This window comes from Arabidopsis thaliana, chromosome 4, assembly GCF_000001735.4.
Source record: "Arabidopsis thaliana chromosome 4, partial sequence".
NCBI lineage: Eukaryota > Viridiplantae > Streptophyta > Magnoliopsida > Brassicales > Brassicaceae > Arabidopsis > Arabidopsis thaliana.
Window position 1 is genome coordinate 13,255,166 of NC_003075.7, and position 16,502 is coordinate 13,271,667.

The following is a 16,502-nucleotide window of genomic DNA, read 5'->3' on the forward strand; positions in this document are numbered from 1 at the left end:
AAATGAGAAAATTCACCAAAACTAATGGGGTTGTTTTGAAATTAGTTTGATACTTGAGGATTGACAAACGAATTCTACTTTTCCGGGGAAAGAATTAGAGAGCGAAACAGAACAAAACAAACAAAAAGTCATGTCTCCGACGACGACATCGTTACGATCCCTAAGCTTCTCGCTTTACGCTTCTTCTAATTCTACTCCGATTTCTACACCAATTGAGGCCCGACAGTTACTGAGTTCATGCAATAGATTCTACGGTCTGTCCTCTTCGAGCTCTTCTTCCTCCCTTACTACTTCATCTTTGATCGGAAATCTTGTTTTCTCATCAAGGAATCAGTCTCTCTCCGTAAAGGTATACAATTTCGTAAATTTTTGTGATGGATTTCAACTTTACGGCCTAAATTCGAGAACCCATGTTCCACTTATTGAGAAATCTGCTTAATTCTTATGTCACTTGTAGTCGATTGGGAAATTAGGGATTTCTATATGTGCCATTGATTGTGATTACTCTTTATGTGGTCTTTTTGGTCCATTTGAAGATGTTTTAAGTTAGGTCTCTCAGCCACATAGACGATTACATTAGTCCTGTGTTTAAGTTCACACTGTCTTACTTTGATTGAAGCTAGGTTGCGTTAAGGGCTTTTAAATAACATCTAACTTTATGAGTGTTTGGTGTTGTCAGTGTGGCTACATATTGATGAAATGTATGTGTGTTTTGGGATAGGTCCAAGCGTTAGCTGCTGAAACCGAACAGCCAAAATGGTGGGAGAGGAAAGCAGGGCCAAACATGATTGACATTACCTCAGCTGAGCAGTTTCTCAACGCGTTAAAAGATGCGGGAGATAGATTAGTTATCGTAGATTTTTACGGAACTTGGTGTGGTTCTTGCCGTGCAATGTTCCCAAAGGTAACTTTCCCGTTAGCTACTTAACGATTGTATCTCTTCGTGTATACTCGATCATCTCTCATTTCATTCAGTTCGCGAGTCTTGAACCATTATGTTTCTTAAGCTTGCTCAAATTATCGGCTTGCTTATTCTAAAGCTGAGACTCTTTTCTTATTCTTTTCCAGCTCTGCAAAACGGCGAAAGAACACCCTAACATCTTGTTCCTTAAAGTAAACTTTGACGAGAACAAGTCTCTCTGCAAAAGCTTAAACGTCAAGGTGTTACCGTATTTCCACTTCTACCGCGGTGCTGATGGCCAAGTCGAATCCTTCTCATGCTCTCTTGCCAAGGTTAGTTCTTCTTGTCCCAGCTTTCTTTAATTTCAAACGTCACTTGTCTATCACGAAACCAGAGAATAGTTACTGCATTGTATAGTCTTGATGGCGACCTCTAAGTCTAATAAGCGTCTGCAAACATTTATGCAGTTCCAGAAACTGAGAGAGGCGATAGAGAGACACAATGTAGGAAGTATCAGTAACATCTCTTCTTCAGCTTCTGAGAAAGTTGAAGATTCAAGTGAATAATCAATGCCTGGTTCAGATTGATCACAGATTATTTTGTTAAATCGCTTCCCTGTATATATGTTGACTGCATTTTCCATGTGGTGCATCATAATTTTTGTACATAAATAAATGAGTCTGACTTCGAGTTCATCGCCTATCAAGTATCAGCTTCCCTAAACCGAGTAAAACCGGGAAGTGTTGGGTTTCAAAATTAACTTGGTGAGTTAACAGTTAACACACACATCCACCGTTTTTAGATAGATAAGAGGATGCCCTAATAAAACCACTGCTTTGTCTTGGGTAAGAAGAAACGTTAACATGTTAGTTGTCCTACAAATTCATTCATCTATAAACGTTAAAGTCTGTATTAACGAATGAAAGTAATCAAAAGCTACATATTTATTACACAAACAAAAATGCATCAGTTGCATCTCGTCTAAGAAAGCATTTTTTCTTCACTCGAAGAAAAATAACAAGAAGTTGAAGCCTTAGGCTCACGAGCCAACTCCTTTAACATGTCGAGTTTCTAATCCGAGTAAAGGATTTGTATTTCGTCGAGAAAGTTGCCGCTTCTTCAAATGTTTGGCATTTGTTAAGTTGCAACTTGTCTCTCTTCTTCACGTTGTCCATTGTATCCTTCCCACTGGAATCTTTGTAGGTGGAATAACAAACAAGGAGGAACAGAAATCGGTTTGCTAATTGGCGGGTTAATAGTTTTGTAAAATGGTAGATTAAACATGCGCTCTATCCTGTAACATTTCTGAGCTTGAGAACTTGTAGTTGAGGAGAATTCAGTAGCAAATTCGTTAGTAGCTTCCACCGCTCGTTTTTCCTAGTATTGTAGCTCCAAATGTACATCATTAATAGATCATATAAAAGAAAATTATAATTTCAAAAAAGGCTCAAGTTGAAGTATCCAACGGTGGTCAATTTAAGACTATACCAACGCCTGTACTTCAAAAGTTTCTGCAAGTATTCATTAGCAGTGACGAATTCAAATTTGAAAAAAAAAACTTTTATCTGTAAATTCTCCATCCTTAACGGTCAAATTTAGTCGGGCAGCAGACAAACTCTCAAGTCCGATCAGGAAACGAAACGAGAACAAAAGAAAAGAGATTGGATTTTGGTGACGGCGTTTCCTTCGCCGTCGTGTTCACCATGTTCAAGAGAGACGACTACATTCGAACTAATCATGACCCCTTTTTTTCAAAGTGGCAGGTACTCTCGCATTTCAAGAAATTTAGAGATTCTGGGTTTAGGGTTTTGCTCCATCTTTCATTCCGTTGAAAACCCTTTCGAGATCAACAGAATTTCGAATGAATTCTCTTGGAAATATCTGCAATTTTTATTTAAAGATCTAACTTTTAACGCCTACCACACTTTTCTTCAACGTTTCTTTGTTGGATCTCTGGAGATTCTGAGTAATTCCATTGATGATTCTTGGGTTTCTTTCAGGGTTTCGCCCGATCTATGTTTCTGCGTAAACCCATTTCAGAAACTGCAGAATTCGCAAGACTTTTGCGGACTACTCCTTAATTTCTCGAGATTTAGGTCCAAAGCCAAAGGTCACATTTTTAATCTCTCTTCATCACATTGTAACTTGTATCTTTGTTGGATAACTAGGTGGCTTAGTCTCATGTTTGTCATCAATATAAGCTCTTTATCTTACGTAATGAAGTTGGAAAACACACATTTTTAAATGTCAAACTTATTACACTTGAAAACAGATTCTGATAGGAGCCAACGAGAAGGAAAATTTCAGAGAAGGGAAAGATCTTGTTGGTAGAAACAGAGTCCAAGGAGCCTTCCAGGGTCTGTATGAGCTCAGTCATGACCATGGCAGAAAAGATGATGTTCTTGTGGCTAATCTTGGTCAACCTGAAAGCATTAGATCCCGGCTCCGGTCTTATAGTAGATCTTTTGCTCATCATGACTTGCTTAAGCAGGGTTTGTCTCAAACTATTCTTCCTACTACTCAGAACAAAAGTGACAACCAAACCGAAGAGAAGAAGTCTGATTCTGAAGAAGAGAGAGAGGTCAGTTCTGATGCTGCTGAGAAGGAGAGTAATTCGCTTCCATCTATACTTAGACTCAGTCGGTCTAGACCTCAACCGGTTTCAGAGAAACATGATGACATAGTTGATGAGTCTGATTCTGCTTCTGCTTGTGGAGTCTTACTAGAAGATGGTACTACTTGCACTACAACTCCAGTCAAAGGAAGAAAGAGATGCACAGAGCATAAAGGGAAGAGACTTTCTCGTGTTTCCCCCGGGATCCACATACCGTGTGAAGTTCCTACCGTAAGAGAATGTGAAGAAACTGAGAATATATGTGGAGTGATTTTACCTGACATGATACGTTGCAGAAGTAAACCTGTTTCAAGGAGAAAACGATGCGAGGATCACAAGGGAATGAGAGTTAACGCCTTCTTTTTTCTGCTGAACCCAACAGAACGTGATAAAGCCGTCAATGAGGACAAATCCAAACCTGAGACAAGTACAGGCATGAACCAAGAGGGTTCGGGTCTTTTATGTGAAGCTACAACAAAGAATGGATTGCCTTGTACAAGAAGTGCTCCTGAGGGCAGCAAAAGATGTTGGCAGCACAAAGATAAAACATTGAACCACGGATCATCTGAAAATGTTCAGTCAGCAACTGCAAGTCAAGTAATTTGTGGCTTTAAGCTGTACAATGGATCAGTATGCGAGAAATCTCCAGTGAAAGGAAGGAAGAGATGTGAGGAGCACAAGGGGATGAGAATCACATCTTGAATTCAAAGCAGTGGAGTATAACTCCTTTTGTAACTACCTAACCAAAATGTTATGTATCGAGCCGGTTTGGTATTGGTAAAATCTGTTGATTTGCCGTATCATACCTTTAACTCTAGATAATAAGGTTGTATGAATTAACTAAGTAGGTGCAATTTAATCGAACCGAATATGCATTTCTGTAAGAAGCAGCTTCGATGTTCTCCATCAATGTCTTGTCTCTGTAATAAATTTTGTTGCTATCTGCCATAATGTAGAAAACAAGCTCACTACTCGTATGTGTAGTTGTTCAGCCTATCAACTTCTGTCTTCTTTCTCATCAACTTTCAACATTGATACACATTTGTTTTAAGTAAGCATCACTCTAGAACTTAATGGACCTCCTTCTTGTTTTTTGCCACATCTGCTTTTGTCTACTAGTTCTGTTGTGTTGCCTTTGACACTTGAAAATCATCTGCAGAACCATTCTAAGTCATAGCAATCTGAGGGGTCCTGTTACTTTAAGGTCCTGAACAGAAATAGTATGATGTGTATGCATTGTTTCAACCTGCAAGATAGAACTGGGAAAATTTCTTCTGCAATTTGTCTTTTTGAGTTAAGAAACCGATGAGCATGATAAATATTTTGAAATCCTGAGAATCAACAATCTGTGTCTCAGTATTTCGTAAGGTAAGATACATTGGAAAGTATTCAACAAAAACGTATAAGCAATTATGTGTTTACATAGAGAGGTCCTAGAGTTTTCAATTGGGATTCTGACACTGTTTATATGGAGGAGTGTTAGCTTCAGTTTCCTCTACCAAAAAATGGAATGTACAATCTAGTATAATAATATGTGGTTTTAAACACCACAAAGAATCAGATCATATGGTTGATCTTAGTATTAGGTGAAAACTTTCCTTTTTCGTGTCGTCACAGCTTCTGCCTCAGGTTCCTCTCGAGGCGGGACTCTTAAGTGCAGCTTCATAATATCATACACTGTGAATCCGATTGCCACAGACGGTACAACCTAAAGAAACCCGAAAGGAAAAGTGTTTGTAACTTGGTTGTTCATTGTCCGAAAACAAAGATAGATCGATGAAACTAGTCTCAAACCTTAAGGTAATTGATGCTAAGCCCTGAGAAGAGTTGCTTCCAACCTTCTTCTCTTGCAATCTTGAAAAGGGTTTGCATTGTTCCTCTTCTTGTTTCTTCCTTAACGGCTGAATATAGTCTCTCAACCTGCAGGGAGTTTCGGTTATAATACTACTCAGGATCATTTTATGAAGATTCAAGGATGTCTTCGATTCGATAGAAGAAGAACCAGATCAAACCTGCATTTGTCTCCGGACAACATCGAGAGGGTATGTTAAAGTCTGACCAAGCAATCCAGCGACTGACCCACAAACGAGTTTCAGGGAAATGTCTTGCTTATGTTCCGGAGGGACATGACGTTTCATCTCCTCGTAGAAGTAGAACTTCAAACCAGCATAAGGGAAGATCCCATAGAGAGAAGGAGCTGATACACAAGCAACCAAAGAAAGATCAATTTTTTATTGAGTCTTAGAGAAGGAGAAGATCTATAACAAATCCAAAGAAATGGTTAGTAATGTACCTACACCACGATATAGGCCTCGGGCTCCAGATTCTCTGTATGTCCTCGAGAAACAATCTACAATTCCTCTGTATATGATTTGTTCCACGGGAATAGCTTTTACTTGCGTCTTTGCTGAACCAACAACCTGCACTGCTGAACTCTCTATGAGCCTACTAATTATGTATTATCTCGAGATGAGACATAAAAACACAAGATCTGAAGCAGCTTACCTGATAAGCGAGCTTAGTCCGGACCAGGTCAAGAGGATAGGTGAAGAGAACCGCAGTACCACCAGCAAATGATCCAGCTACGAGATCAAGCAATGGGCCTCGAGTAGTGTCTGGGAAACCAAAGATAATCCATCTCCTGTATTCCTCATAAGCCATGTAATGAAGAGCTGCATAGGGAACTATCCGAGCAACACTTGCACCATTCCCTCTGTTCACAAACCAAAACGAAAGTTACAGAATCATCTGACTGAACTAGATCCCAAAACGCATCTAACACTAAAGACAAACGTACCTGTAGAAACCCATCAAACCTTCAGTTTTGCCAATCTTGTTGATTGATCCAACAAGTCCTATCCTTTTAAACTCATCCCTTCTGGTCTGACAAAAGATCAATACATGATCATGAGCTTCTATAATCCAGCAATTGTGTAACCAATTCAGAATACAAACACTAAAAGCTTTCTAATTTCGATGCTTGAATTTGAGTACATGACTCAGAGTCAGAGGACAAATCAATCTTAGTTCTGGTAATCTAGAATCAATACCCATAATGATTGTTGGTACCTGGAAAAGAATCTTAATTCGCTCGAGTGGAGCAACGGCGGTTTTAGCTATACCACCCGTGACGCCGCCGGCAATAAGCTCCTTAGCGAATAAAGGAATCGAATCAATAATTCCGTTCTTCTCTTCACCCTCCGCCATGGAAATAGAAGTGGAGAGAGAAAAGATAGATACGGTTTAATGGATCTTCTTCTTCTCCTTTTACCAATCTTTGTACAGTTGAAGCTGAAGCTCAATGAAGGAAGAAGAAGAAGAAGATATTAAAATTGAGAGAGCGAAAAAACGAATTGTTCTTTTGTGATCAATCAAAAGACTTGGTTTCTGTCTGATTCTCACCTTCTCCTCCAAGTTATGCAAATATTATTCTCCATTAATTAGTGGAAGTTAATTAATTAGTATGATTTTAATTTTAATTTCTGCTTTCGCTTTATTTTATTTGTCTTGAAGATTCGAAGTTAGGTTCCTTTTTAAATGTGACGATTAGACTCTGAATTGATAATGTATTTTTGAACGAGTAAACAATCAACGACAAATTACAAATCTGAATCTAAAAATGTATCGACGCTGGTCTCTTCGAAACACGAGATACAATATCAATTAAGATGTAAAGTGAGCTGAATTACACTTCCAACAGGAACTTCATCTGTGTGTGCATCAACACTTGCTTGTTGTGAGCTCTAGAGAGTCGACAGCATTTACATAACAGTAAAAACTCCTGTTGAGGAATTACTTATGTGCTTCGACGGCCTTAGAGTAAAACTCCCATGACTCGTGTGTCTCAGTTATGGCAGTTTGACCGAATGGATTCTCCGCTACAAACTTCTGAACGTTCTCCGCATCCGCTAATCTTTCTAGATACTTCCTTAGCTCACCCTCAGGCCCTGTCTCAAGAAATAAAACATCAGTGTGCTATTATGCTTACCATTTTATTGAAAGAGAATGATGAGTGATTTAAGACTAACCCAATGCAGAATCTTGACGGTTTGTGTACTGGTACGGGCTAGGGAAGATTCCAGTGTGTGGCTAAAAGAGAGGAAGAGCAATACCAACGGATGTTGAGGTTAAAAGTGACACATTCAATGCATAAGCCTATTCAAAGGTGCTCGAGTACACTTACAGGATTACACAAGGCCTTGTCGGGTGAATCGTCAACTAGCAAAGTGTTTGTCTCATCATACTTTCGCTTTCCACAACTGATGCATGTCCCAATATGGTCCCATACTCTTCGTAGGTCCTTGAGGAACAAAGGTTTATCCTTCTTCTCCTGAGTTTTAAACTTCGTTGTAGTGCATATATTCTGATCCTGTGTCCATAAGATTCATTAGCTAGCTGGTTTTTGGACCAACTATTAGAATGAGTTCTGCTCATACGTAAGCTACATATCTCATAGTCAAAGAAATGCAAAGTTCACAAAGATTGTAGACTGTGTTTCTACAATCTCAATCTCAACTGCATTTCTCATAATACAGTCCTTCTCATATAGGAACTGCATTTCTCATAATCTACTCTCAAAGTCAAGAAAATAGCTCATAGAGGTTGCAGGGATCACTTACAAAACAGAACAACAGATTCCTCGCATGGTTTTTCATGACAATGTTGATCATATAATCCAACCCACTAGTAAGAGAAAAAGGAGAGACAGAGTTAATTGAGGAATTAAACTTCGTATATGTATAAGACACCTAACTAAGAAGAGTCAAAGACAATGCATTTTGGGTTTTGAATCAGTTCAAGAAGCTCACACACGTCTGGAAGACCATATCGCAACATCAAATCTCTCAAAGCAAAAGTCGAGAAAACTAGGAAGAAAAGGCCTCCTGAAGACTATAAAAGGACAAAGAAATTACTCTGCAGTAAAAGAAACATAAAACAACTTACAAGTAGCGACGTTGAAATTGATTCTTTCTTACCTGATCTGTATGATACTTTACCATCTGGAAGAAATGTACCTGTAAAACCCTGAACAATATCTGCAAGGATTCCATTTAAATCAAATATAACCAACTTTCTGGTACGTTGAGCTTTACATGTGCATCTAGGTACATCTCCAGTTTCTGATGAAATAACTCCTTGAGCTACGTTATCATTTTGTATTAAGACAGAACTTGACAATGACGTTTCAAGCTTTTCCCTGTCAAATTCTGGTTCTTCATCTTTCCTAGGTAATGAAACATCATCCTTCCCCTCCATATCATCAGTTTTATGATCTAAAGAATTTTTTTTCCTCTTGCTCTTCTTTGTTTTGACCTCAACCTTGCTAACACCTTCTGCTCCCAAATCATTCTGATCAACTTCTTCCTTTTTTTCATTTTTCTTTATACTATCCTCCTCCATATTGTCAGTTTTATGATCTAACAAATTTTTCTTCTTCTTGCTTTTCTTTGTTGTCACCTCAACCGTACTAACACCTTCTGCTCCCTTGGCATCCTGATCAACTTCTCCCTTTCTATCCTTTTTCCTTTTTTTGGTATTTTTATCATCTTGAACGCTTTCCCCCTTAGTTGCAGAATCTTCAATGTTACTAGCCAAATCCTTACTGGCAATCTCCCCATCAGCATTCCCTTCATAATTTTTCACACCTTCTCCATTCGATTGATACAACAAAGACTGTACTGACTCACTATCCATGGTGGCAACTGATTCGCAGTTTGTTTTGTTTTTTATCTTCCTCTTCTCTCTTTTGTGACCATCATCACTAACACCTTCTGCGTCGAGTGCATCCTGATTAGATTCAATATTTTTATCTTTTGTCATTTCTTTACGTTTTCCAGATTTCTGAACTCCACTTTTCTCTCTCGTTGCAGATTTTTCAATTTTAATTGTCATATCCTCTCCCCCGAACTCTTGTCCAGCATTCCCATCAAAATTTTGCATGTCTTTTTCGTTTGACTGATTCAACAAACACTCTACTGATCCTGATGGCTCAAAGACCTCCATATCTGCAGATGAAGTTTTCTTCTTCTTTCCCTTCCGTTTTTTGCTCCTTACATCACATACACCTGCTCCAAGAACGTCCTCTTTAACTTCAGTGTTTTCATCTGTTTCCTTCTCTTTAGTTTTTCCGAGATTCTGAATACCGTTTTCCTCCCCATTTACATAATTTTCCGTCTGACTTGCCGAATAACTAATTAACTCTCGGCCACCATTCCCATCATTATTTTCCACACGCTCTACTGGCCCGCTTTTCATGGAGGTAGACAAAGTATTTCCTAATGGGTCACACACCTCTATTGTTTCGGTCTTTCTCTTCTTTCTTCTCTTGGCTTTAGGATCCTGAGTTTGGGCCACAGTTTCACTGATGTTGACATCTGTGCACTCTTTTTGTTCCACTGTATCATCCTTGGATTTCAGACAACTACTTATCACAACACTAGCAACAGATTTTTCCTCTTTAGTCGTCGATTTTGATCCTTCAGCTTCAGAAATAGTATCGTATTTAACTTCACGAACGTCCTCTTTAACTTCAGTGTTTCCATCTTTTTCCTTATTCCCATCATTATTTTCCACACACTCTACTGGCCCGCTTTCCGTGGAGGTCGGCAGAGTATTTCCTAATGGATCACAGGCCTCCATTGTTTTGGTTTTTTTCTTCTTCCTTTTCTTGGCTTTAGTACTCTGAGTTTGGAAGACAGTTTCATTGATTTGAACATCTGTGCCATCTAGTTGTTCCACTGTATCAACCTTGGATTTCAGACAACCATTTATCAAAACACTAGCAACGGAGTTTTCCTCTATACTCATCGATCTTGATCCTTCAGCTTCAGTAGTAGTATTGTCAGTTACAGCAACCTCTGCATTGGTGCTACCAATATCAACACCACTTTCTTTCAGTACATTTCTATCCCTCCTTTTGTTTCTCTTTCTTTTCGAGGAACTAGTCATATTAGTAGCATCTGGCAGTGAATCTTTGCAGGTTGACAGATTTGGGTCTGTACAAATTTGTGCCGCTCCAGGCTTCTCACATGAATCCTGAGTTAGTTCACCTGACCTTTCTTGTACCATACCGTTTGACAAAGGATTGTTGGGTGGATGCACTTGGTCTTCGCTGGTGATTTTTTCAACTTCATCCAACAATTTCTCTTCACAGGACAAGTCCTCTTTCTTCTTCTTCTTCTCTCTCCTTTTTGATTTTTTTGTACTAGAACCCTTCCTATTATCATCTGGTAGAGAATCTTCACATGAGATTGGGTCTGTATGATGTAGTGTAGCTCTAGGCTCTTCACATGAGACTGAATCTCGTTGACAGGACTCTGCAGGTAATGAAGACAAAAGATTCTCGGATAACCGAACTTGACTTTCACTAGTGGATTTCTCATTTTCCCCTTCTTTTTTTTCTTGAGATGAAAAGGCCTCATCTGCGTTCCCAATTTGGCTACTGATATGAGAATCATTATCCTTCACCTCATTATCCAGTTTCCTCGATTTTCTCTTCTTTTTCCCCGATCTCTTCTTATGCTTATCAATCAATTCTGGATTCGTTTGACCGTCATTTGAGTTTCCAGTTTCTGAAAGTGTTTCCACTGAAACACTCTCCATTACTCCTTTAATTTAGTCGGAAATCAGCTGCAGTTCAAAACTATCAAGGGAAACGTTTTCTCAAGTTTAGCACAAGTGAAGTGATGATTCACAAAGAACGGATAAATTAAGATGCCTCACATAAATCCATCAAACGGTAGCTCTAGAAAACCCAACACGGAGCTCTTAAGTGATTGGAAACTGAGCAATAGAGACTATGTATTAAATGTGAATCAAACAATTCCAACCAAAGAAGCAGCCATCCAGAAAATTATGCACTTTCTAATACCATTGTTCGTGAAATGATGATTGGCAGTGTTCTTATTCACTAAAACACCAAAACGCTTCTTAACAAAAACCATTAACAAGAGAAAAACGAAAAACTGCCAGATTCAATCGAGCTGAGGATATTCCACATAAATGATGGCAACCTTAAAACCAGAAGTTTTAGTAACTGGGTCACATCTTAAATCTGAATTTGAAAAACAAAAATCACCCTCGAAGAAGAGACGGACATGTCAAGGTATCAACCGAAATTAGAGCACAGGGCACTGTCTCAAAACCGACCAGGAGATTTCTCAGGCTACGCTTAATACAAATAGAAGGAGAAGAAGAAGAAGAAAAAGATGAGATTACCTGGAAGTTTTCAAATTGACGAAGAGTATCTCTGTGAAGGAGACGAAGAGGCGCGGCGAATTCGATAGCAAGGGTTAACTGAATCTTCGTTTGTGTTAAAACTTCCGGTTTATATTGAAAACCAAAACATTATCAATAACCATTCAGGTTTACAAGCATGACTCCAAATAACCAGGTTTTTTGGTTTGTGAATCACAACTGAAATGTTTTAATTTAAACCCAACTAATTAGGCCCATATATGTGGCCCATTTATATATCTATTTTGATTCTGTTCATCAAATCAAGAAATTTACTCATCATATTGATCATCAAAATTCAAAGTCATACTAAAGTTCGTGACTCACGTTTAATTCATACAAGTAAATGGTACTTTTTTTTTTTTTTGTAAACGAAGCATGCAAAAAATGATTTAAGAACTGCAAAGTACTAGTTTTATCTTTTTGTAACCGTCAAAGTTTTGGATTTAAGCTCCTTGCATCTCTTTGACCAATAAAACCCATACTGTATATTTGACTAAAAGAGAGACCCCTGAAGATTTTGATCAGTGTTGTGTTCTCAAGTCTATAGATTATTGCTTTCGAGTCTTCAGTAAATCTGTAAAAGAAAGGTAGCAACATACCTTATCTCTATATAGAAATGCTCCAAAACCAAAACACATGTTTTCTTTAAGTATCACAATGGGTTTATTGTATAACTCGGTATTTGAAATTATCTGCCAATAAACCTGTAAAGCAACTTGAACTTTATAGAAAAAAACTAAGTTGCACGCGTAGCAACAATTTCCATCTATCACATGCTTTATCTGCATTTGTACAATAAGCACATTTTAACACAATTGGGCAAATTGGAGCTAATCATAACGGCTTGGTGTTCTTAAACTACTTGACACAGCTAATTGTAACGTTTTGGTGATTCTTCTCATTTCTAAAGCTTTATATCAATCTAATTAATCGTTCAATAAAAGTTAATTGCTCAATCAGTGAGTAGATTATACATACATACGTGAGAATAGACTGACTGTCGTATTTTACCTTCTTACACGAAAGTGTTTGTTTTTCTTTCGTTCGTATTTTTTTATTTATATTTTGGGCATGAGAATCAGTGTCCAAGTGGAAGCTATTAGCTATGTTGGTTGATAATTCATTTTGTATATGTGCAAATGTAAAGCTTCATATATATGTGACCCATTCATGCATTATTCAGCAATGATTGAAGATTGTAATAAAGTGTACTCCTTAATTATAAGATATTATTACAAAATTTACAACTTGACCATACTCCATGTGTGTTTTTAATTCTCGAGGCACTTTTGTGTTCTTGATTATATTTACAACTAATCAACAATTATTATACAGCCATTTATACATATAAAAAAACACAGCCATATCTGTCGAAAAATTAATGAAGTCCCCAATTGTATATACAAATCCATTTTTCACAAGTTCCAACACCATATATATGATGAGTATAATAATTCTAATCAATTGCTTCAGTTTGGACTGATAATGCAAGTGTTAACATCAAATTTTATGTTGGAAACCCTATACTAAGAAGGGAACTATTAATGATTTGGCTTCTCTAATTGTTTTGGTTAGCAAACATGCAGTACTATACATAATTGTAGCAAAGCAATGACACATCAAGAACACGAACACAAACCACTATTTGCTGCTCTAAGTTTATTTCTCTTCATATTGATATCAAAATGGAGAACAAACTTTAGTATACAATCATTAGTTTTCCGTGTGCGTGTGTGTGTATACAGATCAATCACCATACTAAATAATATTTAATCGTATACCAATAAACGAGTTACCAAATACGTATTTCAAACTTTGCATTTATATATTGGCATTTTTAATTTCTTAATTCTTGAATTCAATGAGAACCCAAAACAATAGTAGTACAGTATAATATTGCAAAACGCGTTATGACATGCAAGAATATTTCAAACGTGTTTGTACGAACACGTTGCCGTACTCTGCAACACAAGTTCTCCACTGCCAGTGTTACTTTATCTTCTCAAGTATTAATTTGTTTTTGTTATGTTTTCTGCCAGTGAATTACTTTATCTTCTCAAGTATTAATTTGTTTTTTGTTATGTTTTTCTATATATATAGTTATATACTGCCAATTACTATATATTTTTATTAATTAGTTTAATTTTTTTATTATCTTCAAAATTAAATAAATAATTATTATTTTAATGTAGGGATTTTAATGTGTAAGGATTAAGAGCATCCACAATAGTGGACTCTTAGTAAAACTCTAAACAAATAATAAATATTTTATATGATTTAAATATTAGATAAGTCTCTTAAATTTGAAGAAAATTAGATCAATTGTCTTAAGAGACAATTGATCTAATTTTCTTCAAATTTAAGAGACACATCATTAAAATATATTATTTATCTATACTTATACTTGTAAGTTAGTTAAGAAACCCATGTTTAGAGACTTCCATTGAGGATGGTCTAAGGGTATTTCATAAGCTCATGTGAATAAAATATATATACATGCTCGTCTCTAGTATAATAACTCAATACTCTTCAAGTGAAACAAAAACATATGTACAGTTCCTGTCTTATAATTTATATTTCTCACCATATGGTAGGAAAATATGTACGTCTTCTCAAAATTTCTATGGTATATCGTAAATTGGTAATATAATTGAAATTACCCATGAATACTTAAGCTTATTAGATATTTATATTATTCTATATGCATGTGAAGCCAAAATTTGCCTTTTCGCTAAACAAATTTAGGCACATTATATTGCTCCAACATAATATATTATTGTTAATCCTTCTCCTAACTATGAACAGTTAAGGGAGAAATCAAGAACCTCTTTAAATAAATACAAGTTCATGAATACATAAAAATATTTCTATCTAGCCAAGTTTATGTGTTCACACGCTGGTCACGCTCGCGCCAAATGATAAGGCTCGTATGATTATTATCCATGCCAAAGTCGAGATAATTCTTTACTTCTTCCCGTTAATTAATGAGTATTTTAAAAGCAATTTTAATCATTTTGAAATTATACGTTTTGAACTGACGATATGCATAAATAGACCATGAAGTGTAGGTCGACGTAAAAAAAAAAAAAAACTCTACACTGCATGCATATCCTAACAAAAAATGTTTACGTTTTACTTCTAAAACATTTTAAATCACAAAAGTATTAGGTTATTCATAAACTTCTCGGATATCAATCTTTAAAATAAATAATAAATAAAAAAATCTCGAATATCAATATCGCTAAAAAAAAGAAAAAAAAAGAAAAAAAAAAAAAGCTAGGAGTCGCCGCATTATTGATAAAGATATAGCAAACTATATACGGTGGAATCAGAAGGTTTGGTTGGAAGGATATATGATACGACTTACCAACTGAAGATGTTTAGTTAATCTATTTCTGACAAATGACAAGAAGAGTGAAACATGTATCTCGTGGCCTCTTTTCATTGGTCTCATGAGACTGTGGAAGATACGACTTTTCACAAAATCATTTATAAAAAATATTTTTGCTGACAGCAAATCATTAGGGATTAGGATCATCATACTTCTCAGTTTGGTTGCTAGTTGCTACAATTATCTCATGGTTTTGTCTTGATCTTTTTATTTCTTTTGACTGGTTATGAATGCTTTTAAACGAGTAATGGACACCGTACCCTCTAGTAGTGAAATTGTTAACATGTTAAAAACTATATTAATTATATATGTAGTATACTAGTATGTCAGTGCGATTTTAGCAAAGTCGATATATATACCTTTTCGTTTGATTGTACACTCAACAAATTATGTAAATCCTTATAACCGGGAACGTAACCTATATCAAAGCAAGAACAACCAAGTTAAAACCAATCCTCGGAATTAAACAAAAACAAATTGGAATCTTCTTGGTATAATTTATTTCCTTCTAAGATGTCATTACCTAACGCACTATATGATTTGCCTAAGAAATAAGTATTCTCAATTGCTTGATAATGAAATATCCTCCAATTGCTGGTATATCAACCTTTCGGATATAGTTACCATGTGTAACAATCTATTGTCTATGGCTCGAGCTAAACACTTGCATTCATGTAGCTCATCCCCAACTCCTTGAAAGTGGGACCTCTGGAAACCTAGCTATAAATCACGTTAAAAATCTTCTTAAAACAACTTTTAGAATTAGCATATGATACAGTATTGACCTACTGTACAATGGGTTTCAATGTATGTGTAAGTGAATGACAAGAAATATCAGTAGAACTTATAGTTTTCTTAAAAAAGCTTTACTTAAGCTGTGTAAGTACTTTTTAAAGTAGGTGCATTGGTTATCTAATGAAAATAGTCCAATGGTCGAAAATAAATAGACACTCCACACACATTAATTAGTGAAATCCACATATTACGAACAATAGTTTATAACATTAACAGAAAAAGTTCATAGACTCATAGCTATATAACTAGATAATATACTTAATTAATAACAAAGATTATAGATCGCAATATCGTTTGATGCATGTCTCGTATATTTTCATGAAGGTGCTCTCCTAATTAGCCGCACAAACAGTCCCCAAACTCCACTTCTCTTTCACGTTCTCTATTACAACTTGCTTCTTTGTTTATTTTAAATTTATACTAAAATAGTCGAGCTATTAGTATTTAAATTAGTACATACATCAATGATTGCTCCGTAAGATATCATGAACTTCTTCTTGAAGATTTCGTGTTAGAATTAGTAATTGATTGCAATTTCTTATACACTTATGAGAACCAATCAA

The 16,502-nt window shown here is 36.3% G+C and overlaps 4 protein-coding genes across 9 annotated transcripts; 2 read left to right on the top strand and 2 right to left on the bottom strand.

Moving 5' to 3' along the window:
* The first annotated feature begins 85 nt into the window (after nucleotides 1–85).
* On the top strand, nucleotides 86–1,714 carry ACHT1 (atypical CYS HIS rich thioredoxin 1). Its single transcript, NM_118749.4, has 4 exons — nucleotides 86–349; nucleotides 722–904; nucleotides 1,069–1,233; nucleotides 1,369–1,714. The coding sequence occupies exons 1-4, from the start codon at nucleotides 131–133 to the stop codon at nucleotides 1,465–1,467; spliced, it is 666 nt and encodes a 221-aa protein (NP_194346.1). The 5' UTR covers nucleotides 86–130; the 3' UTR covers nucleotides 1,468–1,714.
* Nucleotides 1,715–1,764: 50 nt separating this feature from the next.
* Nucleotides 1,765–4,219, top strand: AT4G26170 (transcription factor; the record flags this gene model as incomplete). The annotated part of the gene is made up of 6 exons (NM_118750.8): nucleotides 1,765–1,810; nucleotides 1,872–1,925; nucleotides 2,044–2,164; nucleotides 2,509–2,664; nucleotides 2,902–3,011; nucleotides 3,184–4,219. 6 exons carry the CDS (start codon nucleotides 1,765–1,767, stop codon nucleotides 4,215–4,217), a joined length of 1,521 nt encoding a protein of 506 aa, NP_194347.4. The 3' UTR covers nucleotides 4,218–4,219.
* A 584-nt stretch (nucleotides 4,220–4,803) lies between these two features.
* Nucleotides 4,804–6,945, bottom strand: AT4G26180 (Mitochondrial substrate carrier family protein). 2 transcript variants are annotated; one of them, NM_001341785.1, is made up of 7 exons: nucleotides 6,585–6,945; nucleotides 6,313–6,398; nucleotides 6,021–6,228; nucleotides 5,809–5,935; nucleotides 5,528–5,712; nucleotides 5,310–5,435; nucleotides 4,804–5,223 (listed from the first exon to the last, which is right to left on the bottom strand). In NM_001341785.1, exons 1-7 carry the CDS (start codon nucleotides 6,720–6,722, stop codon nucleotides 5,098–5,100), a joined length of 996 nt encoding a protein of 331 aa, NP_001320068.1. In that variant the 5' UTR covers nucleotides 6,723–6,945; the 3' UTR covers nucleotides 4,804–5,097. The 2 variants fall into 2 exon arrangements, with proteins under 2 accessions (NP_001320068.1, NP_001329416.1); NM_001341786.1 differs by having other exon boundaries at nucleotides 4,822–5,435; nucleotides 6,585–6,917.
* Nucleotides 6,946–6,973: 28 nt separating this feature from the next.
* Nucleotides 6,974–11,855, bottom strand: AT4G26190 (Haloacid dehalogenase-like hydrolase (HAD) superfamily protein). Of its 5 annotated transcripts, none has more exons than NM_118752.5 (7): nucleotides 11,733–11,855; nucleotides 8,492–11,157; nucleotides 8,324–8,405; nucleotides 8,135–8,198; nucleotides 7,699–7,884; nucleotides 7,544–7,604; nucleotides 6,974–7,462 (listed from the first exon to the last, which is right to left on the bottom strand). In NM_118752.5, the coding sequence occupies exons 2-7, from the start codon at nucleotides 11,115–11,117 to the stop codon at nucleotides 7,308–7,310; spliced, it is 3,174 nt and encodes a 1,057-aa protein (NP_194349.2). In that variant the 5' UTR covers nucleotides 11,118–11,157; nucleotides 11,733–11,855; the 3' UTR covers nucleotides 6,974–7,307. The 5 variants fall into 5 exon arrangements, with proteins under 5 accessions (NP_194349.2, NP_001328352.1, NP_001328350.1 ...); NM_001341787.1 differs by having other exon boundaries at nucleotides 11,238–11,855; NM_001341790.1 differs by having other exon boundaries at nucleotides 7,042–7,462; nucleotides 8,492–11,297; nucleotides 11,733–11,837.
* Nucleotides 11,856–16,502: the final 4,647 nt, after the last annotated feature.

What these genes read in the sequence shown, in the direction of transcription:
- ACHT1 (NM_118749.4), top strand. Translation starts at nt 131, where the DNA reads ATGTCTCCGACGACGACATCGTTACGATCCCTAAGCTTCTCGCTTTAC. An exon ending in ATCAGTCTCTCTCCGTAAAG is followed by an intron (nt 350 to 721) that starts GTATACAATTTC and finishes GTTTTGGGATAG; the next exon opens with GTCCAAGCGTTAGCTGCTGA. An exon ending in GCCGTGCAATGTTCCCAAAG is followed by an intron (nt 905 to 1,068) that starts GTAACTTTCCCG and finishes ATTCTTTTCCAG; the next exon opens with CTCTGCAAAACGGCGAAAGA.
- AT4G26180 (NM_001341785.1), bottom strand. Translation starts at nt 6,722, where the DNA reads ATGGCGGAGGGTGAAGAGAAGAACGGAATTATTGATTCGATTCCTTTA. An exon ending in GGTTTGATGGGTTTCTACAG is followed by an intron (nt 6,229 to 6,312) that starts GTACGTTTGTCT and finishes GTTTGTGAACAG; the next exon opens with AGGGAATGGTGCAAGTGTTG. An exon ending in TTAGCATCAATTACCTTAAG is followed by an intron (nt 5,224 to 5,309) that starts GTTTGAGACTAG and finishes GGGTTTCTTTAG; the next exon opens with GTTGTACCGTCTGTGGCAAT.
- AT4G26190 (NM_118752.5), bottom strand. Translation starts at nt 11,117, where the DNA reads ATGGAGAGTGTTTCAGTGGAAACACTTTCAGAAACTGGAAACTCAAAT. An exon ending in TAAAGTATCATACAGATCAG is followed by an intron (nt 8,406 to 8,491) that starts GTAAGAAAGAAT and finishes GTCCTTTTATAG; the next exon opens with TCTTCAGGAGGCCTTTTCTT. An exon ending in GGAATCTGTTGTTCTGTTTT is followed by an intron (nt 7,885 to 8,134) that starts GTAAGTGATCCC and finishes TTATGGACACAG; the next exon opens with GATCAGAATATATGCACTAC.